We start from the raw sequence: 15,931 nt of genomic DNA, 5'->3' as shown, positions 1-15,931 counted from the left end.
CCCAGCCTGACCCCCAGCATAGCCCCAGCTGGAGTCGCCACCCCACCAATCCACCCCAAACGGAGGGGACTTTCCTGTCCTCGCTGGTTCCTGGGGCCTTTCACCACTGTGGAGTCTGACCTGACAGACTGGCCCTGCCCTGCCCAGGTGCAGAGAGCCCTGCCGTGATCTAGCCAAACGCTGGAGGGCCGTGCACCCGCCAGGTTACCAAGGCGGGTAGCGCCCGCTGCCGGGCAAAGGGGGATACACTGGGGATGTCAGGGCTCCATGGTGCAGCGGGGTCACTCAGCCCATGCAGGGAGTGGGGTTTTCTACATGGGGACCTGGCTTGTACATGCAGAGATGCACTCATTCCGGCCAGCCAGCCCCTGAGGAGCCTGCAGTCCTGTCTGGGGCAATGAGAGGTGGAGAAGCAGAGCTGGGACGAAAACCCCCTGAAGTCAGTGGTGCTGCGCCAACTGACACCACTGGGCTCTGGCCCCCGCTTTGTGACCAGTTCACATACGGAAGCACTGAGCTCTGGCGACGCATGGGTCACGGGCGCATCGTCAGTCATTCCTATGACCGATTCTCCCGGAAATCCCAGCCAGGAACGAGGGCTGGAATTCGACACTGCTGGGGGGGAGAGACGCCGGGCCCCTGGCAGCCCTGCTCACCCCCTGCCCGGCCTGGCCCCTGCTCCGCTCCCAGAGCCAGACACGGGCACGCTGGTGACTGTGGCTCTGAGACAACCGGAAACACCCCAGTGGACGGACAGGCAGGGCTTGGGGGAGGTGAGGGCCTGGAGGCTGAGGTCCCCTGGGCCAGGGCTGAGATCCAGAGGGACCCCTGTCCATGGGGGGCAAGGGGGCTGGTGCACCATCCCAGACCAGTTCCCAGCTGGCTGCTCCCTCGGGCAAGACCTCAGCCTGTGTAACCCCAGGCCCTGCCCAGCCCCCCCAGGTGCCCCCTCCATGTCGCCAGTGGCAGGACCCACCTTGGCACAGAGTCGTGTTCCTGTTGGAGGGGACGTAGCCGGCCTGGCACTCACACCGGTAGCTCCCGTTGGTGTTGATACACGTGGCGTTGGGGCCGCAGATATTTGGGATCTTGTGGCACTCGTCTATGTCTGAGAGGGGAAAGCGGGGTTGGTGGTGTCAGACACAGCACGGCTGGGGGAGCACTGGGGGCAAATGACCACGGAGGCACCCCCCACCGATTGCAGGGGGCATGGTCTGTTGGTCAGTCTGTCTGCTCTATCTAACCCCCCCCCCACATTCTATTCTCCTTTCTTCCCTGCTATTTGCAGAGCCCAATCCCTGCAGCGCAACCTCTCCCCCACCCCCAGGCCGGTGGGACCCAACCTTTGCCAGACCAGTACCCTGCAAACTCCTCCCTGCACCAGCCCTAAGAGAGCGGGGTTAAGGCGGGGGGCAGATCAGCCAGTTACGCTGTAAAGGGGAAGCGAGTTAGGCTGTGTGCAGGGCGCTAGCTAGAAGGAAGCTCGCCTGGGAGGGGGGCTTCTATACAGCCCGAGGGCTGGGCCCAGTGGTGGGGGCCTGAGGCAAAGGGGCTAGGAAGCCCCGAGGAGGGCTAGGAGCCCCGGAGGAAGGGTTTCGCTGGCAGGCATAGGTGAGAGGGGTCTGACTTTGAAAGGCTCCCCAGCATGGGGATCACAGCGTGACCTGGCCAGACGGCCGAGACACGGGGCAGCCGCGACTCCGGGAGCTGCAATGGTGGAAGAGAAGAAAGGGGGCGCTGAACTGGAGCGAGTCACCATAATGGGGTGCCACGCTCAGCATTACAGACCACAGCCCGACGGGTCTCCTCCCAATTTGGGATACACCCAGCACCGCCCCTCCCATGGAGCCCTAGGAGAAGGGTGGGTGGGGCTGCGCTCAGGTGTGCAGGGGAATTGGGTGGTGTCCCTTTCATCTAGTTTCTTTGCTCTCTGGTGGTGCTCACGAGGGTCTATGGCGGAAGCCCGCAGACCCCGACTTTCGGCCAGGCCCTGCACGGCTGGTAAAGGGGTTCTTTGGAAGCCAGCTGGATCCAGGGGATCCTCCTATTCCTAACATTGCGCAGTGAGCAGGGGCCTGACAACGTCCATTCCTGGACCCTGCTGTGATCCCCAGACCCAGGGCCCCAGGGGGCGAATCCACTGAGTCCTCGGATGGATGACGCCAGCTCGACACTCACTGCCGATCGGACCTGTGGAAGCCGAAGCCGGAGGAGACCCGCCCAGCCTGACCCCCAGCATAGCCCCAGCCGGAGTTGCCACCCAGCGGTTCACCAATCCGGCCCCAAACGGAGAGGACTTTACTGCCCTTGCTGGCTCCTGGGGCCTTTCACCACTGTGGAGAATCTGATCCGACAGAGTCTGCCGGTGCAGAGAGCCCTGCCTTGATCCAGCCAAACGCTGGAGGGCCGTGCACCCCAGGCTGCCAACATGGGTAGCGCCAGCTGCCGGGCCAAGGGGGATACACGGGGGATGTCTGGGCTCCATGGTGCAGTGGGGTCACTCAGCCCATGCAGGGAGTGGGGTTTTCTACCTGGGGTCCCGGCTTGTACGTGCAGAGATGCACTCATTCCGGCCAGCCAGCCCCTGAGGAGCCTGCAGTCCTGTCTGGGGCAATGAGAGGTGGAGAAGCAGAGCTGGGACGAAAACCCCTGAAGTCAGTGGTGCTGCACCAACTGACACCACTGGGCTCTGGCCCCCGTTTTGTGGCCGTTTCACATACAGAAGCACTGAGTTTGTGGCGACACATGGGGCAAGGGCGCATCGTCAGTCATTCCAGTGGGTTGGGGGAAGCGGTTGAGCCACTGCGGAAATGGCCATGACCAATTTGCCCGGAAATCCAAGCCAGGAACAATTGCTGGAATTAGACATTCTCCTGCATATTAACCCAACATTTCAGCCATCCAACGAGGAAGCAGAGAAAGACCATGGGGCTCAGACAACCAATTGTACAACATCAGTGACAAGTTTTCGGAGGTAACAGTTTGATAATAAAATCACAGACATTTATCCACCCAAACAGTTGAAGGGTCGGCTGGTGAACAAGCGGGCTTGGATCAGCAGGCACAGCTGTTCTGCTGGCTCCCTGGTGTTCAGATCAGCAGTGGCCCATCAGTCACCATCCCTAGGAACAGATGGGTGGCAACCATTGCTGTGGAAGTAGGGGCAGGGCCAAAGAAGAAAGCTAAGCTCTCCCTGATATTTATCCATAATGGTTTTGCTTCTCACAGAAATCCTTGTGGCTAAAATCCTTTTCGCCTGGACATCAGCAAACAAGTCAATCAGCGGGGAGAGTCAAGAGCACTCACGGATCCTTCTGCTGGGCCATGCTCCAGCAACTCCTTCTGAGACTCCCCTTCTCTCTCTTTCCTGTGACAGCGTTTTGCTATTTCCCACCACATCTCTTCCCCTTGGTTGTTATTTGCATAAAGGCAGCACCCAGAGCGCTGCACACACACACTGCCATAAAGAGCTTCTAGTCTAAATAGACAAGAAGTGGGAGAGAAAACTGAGGCACAGAATTGCCCAAGGACACCTAGCAGTAACAGAGCTGGGACTAGAACCCAAGTCTCCTGAGTCCCAGTCTCATACCCTACCCACTAGACCTGTCTCTTTCAGCTTGTTTCCTCCATAGAAGGCCAAGAATGTGTCTCCCCTGCCTCACCATCCAGATTTTACCCTCTGCCCCCCCTCACTGAGAGGAGCTTTGTGTCAGGAGTGCATCAGGTCTGGAAAAAATCCCTTGTTCCTTTGGCAGGAAACTCAATTTTTGCTCCACTGTTAAACTTCTTGGAAGGCAACAGGCCTACGCCATGCCTGTCAGGGGGCTTGTATGTGCCAGCCTCTAGTGAAGACCGCTGAGCAATGGAACAAGGAGAGAGCAAGTTTGTCCTGCTCTAGTGGCTGGTTCCATGAAGTAGATAACAGCCTGCTATAGTGACTAGCTAATGGAGTTACTCCCTTAGCTCCAGCAGCTGAGATGTGTGCCTTCAGCAGACAAGTCCTGGGTTTGATTCCTGCTAATGACCCCCAAGCTGGTTCCTTGTTGATGCCAGCTCCTTCCCCAGCCTTAGCAGCTGCTGAGGGTTAGGTTAATGGGGTTCCAGAAATTAATGGGCTTTCTGAGCCCAAGTTCTATTAAAGGTTGTCCAACATAGAGTCCTCGGCTCTGTTTCAGCCCCGTTTGCTTTGCAAAGACCTGACCTTCCCCTCCTCAAAGGTCTCCTATGAAAGAGCATCTTGGGCTCTGATTGCAGCTGCAGGTTTAGGGGGGATGTTGCAGCTTCTAATGACGTCCCCAATGCCCTACGCTCGAGCCTCGGCGGAATTAAGCAGCATGGCAAAGACATGGCGACCTTCAGTCCCTGGGCTCAGTTTCCAATTTGTGACAGGCTGGGAGTCAGAACAGACACTTTGCCTGGGTGTGGCACAAAGAAAGAGCGAGACCTCAGGGCAACCTGGTTAGTTTCACCCTCCATGCGTGCAGATTAGTTTCAGAGGTCCTGAGTAAGCTCAGTGGTCGTGCATTAACAGCATCGCCAATGCCAAGCAATCAAGAAAAGCCCCAAACGCTAAACCATGCTGCAGAAAAGACATGAGATTTTTTTTAAAAAAAAATCTCATCTCTTGATTTTTAAACCAATCCATTTGATTTTAGCCAAAAGCAGAATCATGCGACTCCAGGAGGTGGGCTTTAAGGCAACACCACACTTTAGCAACACGCAGGAAGCCAGAAACATCAAGCCTTTGCCATGACTGTTACGAGCTCCCGTTATACCTGTGCAGATCTTAGAGGTATCCCTTTGACTCTTCCCAAATCCCCAATTGCATTTACACCTGTAATTCCCTGGCATGTTGATGCAGTTCCCGTGGGGCTCACAGACTGTGGCGTTTTGCTGGCACTCGTCAATGTCTGCAAGGAGAGAGAAAGCGCGAGGGTCAGCGAATGGGAGCAAGTTGGCTATTGTCCGGAATGAACCGCTCCAGCTGGGAAGGGAAAAGCAGCCCCACCAGGACACTTGCCTGCTGCTTGCTAAAGCTATCAAGCGGATCTGGCGATGCCCAGTGCCGCAGTATCAGTGCAGATGGCAATGCCTGAATGAGCTGTCCGCCCTGGAAGGGACAAATGGGGAGCTGCTTTGGAGGAAGGGTATAGAGAATAACATGAAGGCTAGTCTAAGGCCTTGATATCAATCAATGGGGTGACCCCTTCTGCAACCCATGAGCTGCCCTGGGCACCCCCTTGCACATAGGACAGTGCAGAACCAGAGGGTTCAGGGACAGGCAATGAGAATGATCAGGGCCTGGAAAAGCCCACTACAGAGAAAGACTGAAAAGACGGACTGTCAGTTTAGAGTGAACGCAAGAGGGGACGTGTTAAGAGTCTATACATGACTGACGGGGATAGAGAAGGGAGATGGGGAGCTTCTGTTCTCCCCATCTCATAACATGAGAGCAGGGGCCAGTCAGGGCAGTTAGAAGAAGGGAAATTCGAAACTGAGCCAAGGAAAGGCTGTTTTGCGCAATGTGCGATTAGCCTGTGGAACTCCTCGCTAGAGGAATCACTGAGGCCAAGACTTTAGCACGATTCAAGGAGCGACTGGACAGTCATACGGATGATGAGAAAAGCAGAGTGAACATAGTTAAAGGGCACAAACGTTTGGGAAGAGAGAGAAACCCTCCTGCTGTGGGCTTCAGCCCACCTAAGTATTGGAGACCAGGAATGAGGGCAGATTGTCCCCCGGCTGCCACTGCAGGGCTCTTCCACCATCCTCGGCAGCATCTGGCTTTGGCCTCTTGGAGCCAGGCTAGACGGGATACCAGGCTAGACGGGCCTCAGCTCTGATCCCGTCTGTACTGTGCAAGTGCAAGCGTTACTTGTGTCTCAGCCTGGCCGGCGCCACCGTTTTGCCTCTTTGGAGGCTGAGCTGGTCCCGGGGCAGACTGACCCCTGTAAGAACTGACCGGCTGCATCCTGCCACCTGTCTCCTCTGCCCCTTGACCCTGCGACCCTCGCGGGTTCTCCTGAAAGCACCAAGGCAGCTCCGCGGTTCCAGAGCCCTGCTTCATTCCGGAAACGACGTACGATCGGGTTCCGCCCCGAAGGCTTCCAAGAGTCCACGCGGGATGGAAACAGAGCCCAGCATCCTTATCCCTCCCGTCCTGGTTCGATTGGGATGTTTATAGCGGATAGCGCTGCAGCCAGGGCACCGTGGTGCCAGGTGCTGTACACACATCCAGCCACAGCCACAGCCCTTGCTCCAAAGCCCTTTCCCCCTGCTCCAACGCTCTGTCTGCTGAAGAACGCCATGCGCTGGGTGCTTGGTGGGGTGGCCAGAGCTCTCCCCTCCCTCAGGCACACGGGTGTCCCGAGGCTTCCAATCTCGCTCCGAGTTGCAGGGAGCTCTGAGATTGGGTGTCTCTAGGGCTTCAGTACACGGGGAGACTGATGGTAACAGGTCCTGTGGAATAGCTCCCCATCCGGACACTCTGGTCTGGTATAATCGGTGCACTTCCAAAGAGAACAGCGATCGCGATTGATTTCCCCCTGGGGGCAAGCCCTAGGGATTCTCCACATGGCTCCCGATACCAGCTATCCCCGGACAATCCCCAGGACGCTGGCTGAGATAACTGCAGCGCTGATTTCTTCTTGTGCCTCGACCCGCCCCAGGACACTGGCTGGCGTTATCCCCCGCGGGCTGGGGCTGGGCACAGGAACGGCTGGACGAGGTCTCTGCCAGGGGAAGCGTTTGAATGAACAGGCTCCCGAGTTCTCCCAGTTCTACGGGCCCAGTGCTCTGCGCCCCACAAACGGGGGGTGTAAAGGGCAGTTTCCATGGGAACGGCCGGCTGGGACCGGATACAAGCTCTAACTACCGGTTGAATGTCGCAAACGAGGGCTTGGAACCCCCCGGCCCCTTCTCCGGTCAGGACGCCCTGGCTGCCTAAGGGGGCATAATAGGAAACACTCTCCCATCCAGGGGGCTCCCTGTCAGTGTGGAGCTGGAAAAGGCTCTGCTTCCAGCCCTGAGGGAGGGGGCAGATTGGGGCGTGGCCGGGGTGCCCTGTGCTGGGGCTAGTCCCTGCTCCCCAGGGCCCATAGGGGCAGACGCACTGGGCTGTATGTGCACCATACGCGAGACCCCTTCCCAGTCTCAGGGGGCTCCAGCAGCCTGGATTCTCTGTGCTGGGGACCGCGAGGGTCCCCACCAGCCTCCCCGGCGCCTCCATGCAAACCTAGAGGTTTATTCCCAATCCAAACACCGAGGCAGGGGAGATCCTGGCCCCCAGCAGTTGAGGGTCACGGCTGATCACAGCCCCGGTGAGTGGATCGGGTGCCTTTGTGCAGCCAGCAGCCGCCTGGAACAAGCGCAGGGGTGTGGGGGGAGGGGGGCAGGGGGACTGAGCAGGGTGCGGTGGGGGCCAGGGAAGAGCTCACCCTGGCAGGTGTCCCCAGTCGCGTGCGTGAACTTGGCTTTCCCAGAGCTGGGCTCGTAGCCATGGATGCAGGTGCAGGAGTAACTCCCAGGCACGTTGGTGCAGTTTGCGGGTCCGCAGTTTACTCCAGTGAGCCCCAGACACTCGTCAATATCTGCGGCACAAGAGGGGACGCTCTGTACAGTCCTGGCAGGGAGACGTTCCCCGTATCACCCACCAGCCACCAAACTGAGCTGGGTGACGGGACCCAGGCGACCGGGCCTCTGGGAGCTTAACAATCACAAGCCTGATTCTCAGCTATGCTCCGTCGGCGCTTGGCTGCTCTGGCAGCGGAACGGCCACTTGAGAAGCCCCCACCCTGCAAAAGGGACCACCCCAGCTGGTGTGGAGCTGCTGTCGGGGTCCTGCACCCACCCTGCTCCTAGCCCCTGATGTAGGGGCTGAGGCCGGGGTGCCCAGCACTGCAGCTATTCCCTGCCCCCCAGGACCCATGGGGGAGGATCAGGGGCATGGCTGGGGCGCACTGTGCTGTGGCTATTGCCTGCCCCCAGGACCCATGGGGGATCAGGGGCATGGCTGGGGCGCACTGTGCTGTGGCTATTCTCTCCTCACCAGGGCCCATAGGAGGCAGAGCGCACTGTGCTATTTCCATGGCCCATACACGAGGCCCCTTCCCAGCTCAGGGGGACACTAGCAGCCCAGATGCTGCGTGCTGGGGCCAGCGAGGGTCCCCTCCCCTCTCCCCAGCACATCACCGCAGCACAAGGACTTTGCTCTGTGGGTCTGTTTATCCCCATCCAAGCACCGGGCACAGGGGTGAGCCCAGCCCCATGCTCTGCAGGAGCAGGCGATGGTCACGTGTCATCACAGCCTCGGGCCACTGCCAAAGCCGGCATCTGCCCCGGTGCGGCGCCAGGCCTGGAACGAGCATTTGTTGTGTGGGGGTGGGTGGGGGGGGTCTCAGCAGGTGGGGGCCAGGGGAGAGCTCACCTTGGCAGGTGTTCTCCCTCGCGTGCGTGAACTTGTCTTTCCCAGACCTGGTCTCGTAGCCATGGATGCAGCTGCAGGAGTAACTCCCAGGCAAGTTGGTGCAGTTTGCGTGGGGTCCACAGTCTGCCGGGCTCGAGCCTCGACACTCATCAATATCTGCAACACAAGAGGGGATGCTCTATACAGTCCTGGCAGGGAGACGCTCCTGTAGCATCCACCTGTACTGAGCTGGGTGATGGGACCCAGGCGACCGGGCCCCTGAGAGCTTAACAATCACAGACCTGATTCTCAGCTACGCTCCGGCCACAGTAGGCTGCTTCGGCAGCGGAACGGCCACTCGAGAATATGGTGTACTGAAAAATGTATTAGCATCACAAGCTCTCACTTTACATCTGCAAGGTGCTTTCCCGGTTTCTTGCATGCTCGGGGGCTCGGGTGACAAGCAGGTGATCTGGGGTTTTCAGCAATGTGTCTGTCAAAGAGCCAGCCTAGAGCATAGTGGGGTTAGTTGTGCCTGTTTGCCTTCAGGAGCAGCCTGCTTTGTCTCTCTCTGTTTGGGGTCCTCGTGTGCTAGGGTTCTGGATTCTAAGAATAATCCAGTGTTAAGCTGCAGGCTGCCAGAGAGAGGATGCGATGGTTTGTTTCTAACTGTGCGTGTGTGTGTGCCGTGAACATAACAGAGGGAAGGGGACCTTCAGACCCCAGAACAGCCACTGTTGTCTTATGGGCCAAGCCCCAGTGGGGCCAAGATTTGGGGAGATTTAGGAGTCCATATTTGAAGCTGAGTTGCCCAAGGGGTGGGAACACTGGGACTTGGCAGAAATCCCATTCAGGTTCCAACCACAGAGGAACACACAGGCATTGCCAGCCTCGGTCAACCCCAAGGCCCATCTACCCTGGTATCCCGTCTGCAACTGGTGCTATAGAGGAAGATGTAAGAGTCCTGCAGCAGCAGCTGGGGGATAATCTGCCCCCGTGAAGATCTCCTCCTGGTCTCTAATAGTCGGAGGTTGTCTTAAGCCCTGAAGTGGGAGCTTTTCCCTCCCTCCCAGAATTATTGTCCATTAACTAGCATAGCTCCAGGCATTGTCGTTCCCCATAGAAACAGCCAGTCCCTCTTTAAAACCCGACATTCACAGCCTCCATGCCGCGTAGCAGTGAGTTCCAGAGGCTAATGCTGCCCTGGGTGGAGGAGGAGTATTTCCTTGTATCTGCTTTGAATTTGCCCCTTTTTCAATTCAATTTAATCCACAGACTGCCCCTTAGTCATTGGTCTTTCTAAAGCTTGTGATTTTCTAAGCTAATCTGATTTTTTTTTAATGCCTGGGATTGTCATCACGGGCTCAACCATGCACTTAAGACCCACTGGAGCGAATTAAGTGCGTAGCTGTGCTGGGATGGAGCTAAGCATGTGCTTTGCTGACTCAGGGGCTCAGGGAGCACAGACAGGGACCAGCACAAAGCGATTTAGCAGCTGGAAGTTCCAGCGTCCCCCAGTGGAGACTCCAGCATGTGGGTATCCCCTGCCACGGGACTTGCATTGGTGCATGCGCCAGCTTCACCGTGCAAAGGGGTCTCCAAATCCACTGGACTGCGAGTGCAGAAAGACCTCTCGGTCTGTGCCCTGGGCAAACTCCCTGCCCTAGGGGAGCGCCGCGGAGCTGGCCAACCGGGGTGTCCCTGAGTGCAGAGCTGGCCAGCCCGTGTGTCCCTGAGCCAGGCTGCTGGAACTCGGGGTGCCTCAGGGAAGCCTGGAGCTGGGCTGGCAATGCCAGTCTCAGCGCATGGCCCCCTCACAGCGCTGCCCTGGGGAGCGACATGGAGCAGGAGTAGAGAGAGCCTGGAGCAGGGGCCTGGTACAAGCCCGAACCAAAGTCAGCAAAAGTGATTCTCGAGCAAAAGTGTGGCCCTGTGGGACACTGAGCCAGAAAGAGTTAAGCAACTTGCAGGCTAAATGACCCAAATTCTGCCTTTAAAGCCACACTAGAAATGTAGCTGGGATCTGTGTTTCTGGCTTCGGGGTAAGCAGCCCAGTATCGGAGCACCTGTTTTGTTGCTGGCTTGGTGAATCTAAGTATTCGAAATAACCAGCAGTTTGGGGGATTGTCGGCCCCACTCTGCAGTTTGCCCTGATTGAGCAATCTCAGCGTGCTCCCCCAAAGCACCAGCAGTCACACTCTGTCACAAAGCAGAGGCTTGCCTGCAAGTTCACCATCCGGTGCACGAACTCGGCACCGGTATTGCTGGCATTGCCAAAACACAGTGACTATGTAACCACTTTCCAGCACAAGATTCCCCTGCCTAGTGCATGATAAGATGGCTTGACGGATGGGGAGTGTTTTGTCTGAAGCATCGGGAGTAAAGTACAAAGCCAGGTGGTGAATAAGGGATTTTGTCTGAAGCAGCAGGAGAAAGGCACAAGTGGGGGGGGGGTAACAAGCATGTTGTGAAACACGCAAGCTGGTATGTCAGTTGTTTATCCCAGATGGTTTGTCTCAGTCTGTAACTGTCGGGTCCATTGTCAGAGGCAGACATGTGGCAGTGTCTCTGTGGCATCTATGGGTGCAAGCACCGGGCTTTTTTGGCGATAAACCCGGCCGCCTTCGCCACTGATCCGACTCTGTGGGCTGTCTGGGCACTTTGATGGAGGTCTGCCGGGCCGGGGACCCGCCCAGAACCAGGACAGCACACGGAGCCGACGACTGCCAACCCCATGTCCCCGCACCAGACTGCTGGAACTTGGGGTGCCTCAGGGTGCCCCCTCCCAGCGCTGCCCACACAGGGAACTTGGGGTCCCTCGAACTAGCAGCTGCACCCCCTAGAGGCCAGAGGAGCATGGCTGCCTGCCCCCAGTGGAAGCTCAAGTAATAGGGGATCGGGAGGGGGGGCAAGTCAGGAACGCTTTAGCCGAGTTCCCAGAGCTGTTCCTAGGGCCACCTCCCAGGCTCAGCGGGACACTAGCAGCTCAGATGCTGCGTGCCGGGGCCAGGAGGGTCCCCTCCCCTCTCCCCAGCGCATCTCTGCAGCACGAGGAGTTTGCTCTGTGCGTCTGTTTCTAACCCTGAGGGTTTATTCCCTGTCCAAGTGCTGGGCACAGGGGTGAGCCCGGCGCCATGCTCTGCGGGAGCAGGTGAGGGCCACGTCTCTTCACAGCCTCGCTGACGGCCTCGGGCCACTGCCAAAGCCGGCAGCAGCAGCCCCGGTGCAGCACCAGGCCTGGAACGAGCATTTGTGTGTGTGTGGGGGGGGTCTCAGCAGGTGGGGGCCAGGGGAGAGCTCACCCTGGCAGGTGTTCTCACTCGCATTCCATGAATTGGCCTTTCCCAGAGCTGGGCTCGTAGCCATTGATGCAGGTGCAGAAGTAAGTCCCAGCCGGTGTTGTTGCAGTTTGTGTTGGGTCCACAGTCTGCCAGGCTCGGCCCCAGACACTCATTAATATCTGTAATGCAAGAGGGGACCCTCTATACAGTCCCTGGCAGGGAGATGTTCCCCGTATCCCCCCTCCAGCCCTCCGGATTGAGCAGAGTGACGGGACCCAGGCTTCCGGGCCCTGAGCGGTTAGTGATTAAGGCCCTGATTCTCAGTTACCCATTTCTGCAGCTGGAATGTCGGAAATAACCCCCCCCCACGCCTCCAGTTCCAGATACGGGGGGGGGTTCGGCCCCACAAACACCCAGATCCCCCATGTGAGGAGAGGGTGAGGAGATGTCCCCCTGGGGCTCCAGGCTCCCTGTGTGTTGTGGGGGGGATGACAAGCTGCCTCTCCTCTGCCCCCTCTCTCCTCGGATCCCTGCGTGGCGGGTCCGAGGCGGGGGGAAGTATAGCCAGGACTGCCCCGTCCTGCTCCTCTGGGCAGGGATCCATGGGCCCCTCTGACCCTGGACACCCAGGACTGATTAGGACCCAGGCTGGATTCAGACGGGTCAGTGTGATGGGCCCCCCACCCTGTGCCCAATTCACAGAGCCCAAGATTGCTGCTCACTCTGGAGGCCCCCGGTTCGATCCCCAGGAGGGCAGCCCTCACCTGTGCTGCCACCCCTGCTCATTCCCCGGCTGAGGACCCCCCAGAGGCCATGGAGTTGGTTGCTCTTAATGCCCTGCTCTGTCCCACCCCCCGCAGGACACGTGGGAGCCCATTACCGTCACAGGTCTCCATTGGGTCGGTGAAGAAGCGATCCTTTCCTGACCGTACCCATGCAGGCAGTGCAGTGGGTGTTGTTCACACACTTGGCGTTTGATGGGCAGAGCATATATTTGATGCAGTCCTCAGTGGTACCTGCAGGGGCGGGAACAGCTGGGCAGGGTCAGCCAGTGCAGAGCGGCTCCCCCCAGTCCCCCACAGTGGGATCAACTCCTTTCACACGCCCCATTCGCTGATTTTCGTCCCTGGGCACCTGGCAAACAGCTCTGACGCCATCCACCGCCTGGCAACAAGCTGCCCTCAGCTGCACAGGGGGCCTTGGCTCCCCGGGGGGTGCCCCTGGCGCAGACAGGCAGAGCTGCCGGAGCCGGGCGTCGGTTCAAATGAAACGTTTCAATCTCACCCAATTTGTCTCCTTTTTGTTGCTGTCGTCGTTACCTCTGATTAGCATCAATTTCAACCCAAACCTCGCTCGAACTGGAAAACGGGAATTTTTCGTTTTGAAAATGATTTCATCTTCCCCTCCCATGCAATTTTTTCCTGAGTAAAACCAAACATTCCTCCGACTGGATCGGCCTTGGCTACAGTGGGGATCTGCCCCTCACTCCAGCCCCCAGTGTAGAGCCTTGTGCCGCGGTGTTTATTCTCTGCTGGCCACGGGGCTGGGAAGGTGAGGGCTACACAGGGCACCTTCTCCTCTCTCCCTGCATGCACCCACCATGCTCTACAAACCCTCCCCAAGATGCCCATGCCAAGGGGCTGCTCCCAGCTCGCCAGACCCCGACTCTGTTCTCCTCCCACAAGGGAAAGGGACCGGAGGCCGGAGACCCCGGGCAGCCGGGAGCGCTCGGGAAAGTTAGTCAGGAGGAATCGGCCCTTACCTTGTGTGCCATTAGTCTGGCCACTGTGCCCGACAGGTACAGGGCAATGCAGAGCCCTGGAAGGCAAAGAGACAGGGTAGGCACCATGGGCAGACGATAACCACCACTCAGCTGCATTCCCCCCCCCCCCCCGCCAGCCGCCCCAGTCCTGGCCAATCCTGGGCCAAGGGCCAGTCAGTGCCCTGACGATGGTGGAATTAAAAAATGTAGACACCTGGTGCTCTGGGAAATCAGCCCCAGCTGGGATCCCTGTTAATATATTTAACTGGTTACAGTTGGGAACTGGACTTTGGGCCAGGGCAACTGGGTCTTTATTGTGTGTATTAGCAACAAAGACCAGGAGCCCCCATTGTCAGGGCCGGATTTATACTCTGGGCACCCCTAGGTGTAGGTTCTCAGCAGTCGTTCCCCCGCCCCCCGACTAGGAGCTCCAGGGGCCCCGCTGCCTGGAGCAGCCAGGAGCGGCAGGGTCCCCTGATGCCGGGAAGCTCTTAACTGCCACAGGTGGCGGGGGAACCCCACCACTTTTAACTTTAGGTGCCCTGCTGCCCAGTGCCCCCTCCGCCCACTTCACAGCGCCCCCACCCCTCCGCCCAGAGCTGCCCCATGAACTCCCCCAGAGACCCACTCTCCCAAGCCCTGCCCCCCGACCCACACTCACTGGCCCCCCTGGGAGGTGATGCTGCCTGCCAGGTGGAGCGAGGATCGCTCTCAGCAGCAGGGCTGCGTGGGGCTGTCTCCCCCTCAGCCAGCCCTGCCCCCTGCTGGGACCTGGGAGCAAAAAAATTTTAATTTTTAGGCACCCCATAGAATGCCGGCACCCCTAGGCCCATACTCCTGTGCCTAATCGGAAATCTGGCCCTGCCCATTGTGCCAGGAGGCGCCCAGAGCCCACCTAAATCAGGGCCCAATTGTGCCAGGTGCTGCACAGAGCCGACCGAGATCAGGGCCCATCACACTCGGTGCTGCACAGACACACAGTGAGCCAGTCTGTGACCAAAAGGCTCATGGCAATAGGCAAAGGGAGAAGCATTTTCTCCACTTTACAGATGGAGAAAACTGAGGCAATGGTGAGGGGTAATGCCTTACCCAAGGTCAGCCAGTGCGTCCATAGCAATGGACAAACCCACTTGGAAAGGGGAAGCACTGAGGGGGGATGGGGCAAAAGACACCACAGGTTGCTTTTGATCTGCTTTTCACTCAGGTATCGCCCCAGAGCCACCCCTCCTGCCGGTGCTTATTTATAGCCTGTTGCCCTGAGTCATTAACCACACGCGGGTGCGAAAAAACCAGATAAGGACCGTGAGCCGAGTACCCGAGGAGATGTGAAAAAGGGGAAGCCCAGCAGGTGGTGGAACCCCATTGCGCTTTCTTAGGAAGGAGCTAGAAAGGGGCGCGGCTTTGAAATTCAGCTCCGATCGATCTGCCCGGGGAGACTCCATGGAGGACGAGGGAGCTGGGGAGGTGACGGCATCTCAGTTCCCCTGGGGGCGAAGGGCCGAGCCATTAATTCAGAGATTCTAAGGCCAGGAAGGGAGCAGGCTGATCCAGCGCCTCGTAATGCACGGCCAGAGAACGACCCAGGGATTCCTGCATCCAGCCCATAGCTGGGGATCGAGCTAGCGCAGGGCTTGAGCGAGGAGAGCCCATCTGTTCGACTCCACGTGATGGAGAAGCTGCCGCGCCCCAGATGACCTCCCCTCCCCGTTAAAACACGAGCCTTAGTCCTGCCCTGAGAGGGGACGTGTTGGCTATTCGGCTCTTTATAACAGGGGCAGCAGCAGGGCCCACCCCACCCCACCCAGGGTGAAGGGCTTTGGCCCCTTGGAGGCCTTTCTTTTGAGATGGTCCATTGGTGCGGGGGCAGAGCTAGGAATAGAACCCAGGAGTCCTGATGCCTACCCCTGCTGTAACCACAAGACCCTACTCCCCTCCCCCTCCAAGTTGGAGAGAGAACCCAGGAGTCCTGGCTCCCAGCACCCATTCTAACCACTAGACACTACTCTCCTCCCCTCCAAGCTGAGACAGAACCCAGGAGTCCTGGCTCCCAGTCCCCACTCTAACCTCTAAACCCCACCCCCCTCATCCATAGCTGGGCCGGAACCCAGGAGTCCTGATGCCCAGCTTGGAGCAGGGCCAAACTCATTTCATACAATGCCTGTCAGCAATTTTTAGTCTCCACCATCGTGGGCTAGACTGGAGCACAGGGGACCTGATCCCCAAGGCCAGGCCAGCCCCCCAACACCTTCCCCTGCCCCATTGAACCTTTGTGTCCACAGAGTGGCACTGCACAGCCTCAGCCACTAGGGGTCACCACAGCCCCACACCACGGCTACAGCCCCAGCGTCATGCCTGGGCTGGGTCCGGTCCTCAATTGTCCCCAAGTTCCCATAGTGCCTTAGCAGGATATATTACTCACACGCCAGGCGCACACGCTCGTGTTCACATGCACACACACTCCAGCATGCACACAACATGCAGATA

The 15,931-nt window shown here is 58.4% G+C and overlaps 1 protein-coding gene across 1 annotated transcript in view; it reads right to left on the bottom strand.

Moving 5' to 3' along the window:
* ADGRE5 (adhesion G protein-coupled receptor E5) overlaps positions 1 to 15,931 on the bottom strand; it is a 59,860-nt gene that overhangs the window by 18,436 nt on the left and 25,493 nt on the right. Inside the window, 10 exon segments of the mRNA XM_043506759.1 lie at positions 977 to 1,108; positions 4,776 to 4,910; positions 7,437 to 7,589; positions 8,426 to 8,581; positions 11,707 to 11,749; positions 11,751 to 11,798; positions 11,800 to 11,864; positions 12,566 to 12,615; positions 12,617 to 12,719; positions 13,448 to 13,503. Coding sequence (XP_043362694.1) covers positions 977 to 1,108; positions 4,776 to 4,910; positions 7,437 to 7,589; positions 8,426 to 8,581; positions 11,707 to 11,749; positions 11,751 to 11,798; positions 11,800 to 11,864; positions 12,566 to 12,615; positions 12,617 to 12,719; positions 13,448 to 13,503 — 941 coding nt within the window.

Source organism: Dermochelys coriacea, chromosome 20 (genome assembly GCF_009764565.3).
Source record: "Dermochelys coriacea isolate rDerCor1 chromosome 20, rDerCor1.pri.v4, whole genome shotgun sequence".
NCBI classification, from domain to species: domain Eukaryota; kingdom Metazoa; phylum Chordata; order Testudines; family Dermochelyidae; genus Dermochelys; species Dermochelys coriacea.
The sequence above is the reverse complement of the archived record's forward strand: the minus strand, read 5'-3'. Positions and strand labels throughout refer to the sequence as shown.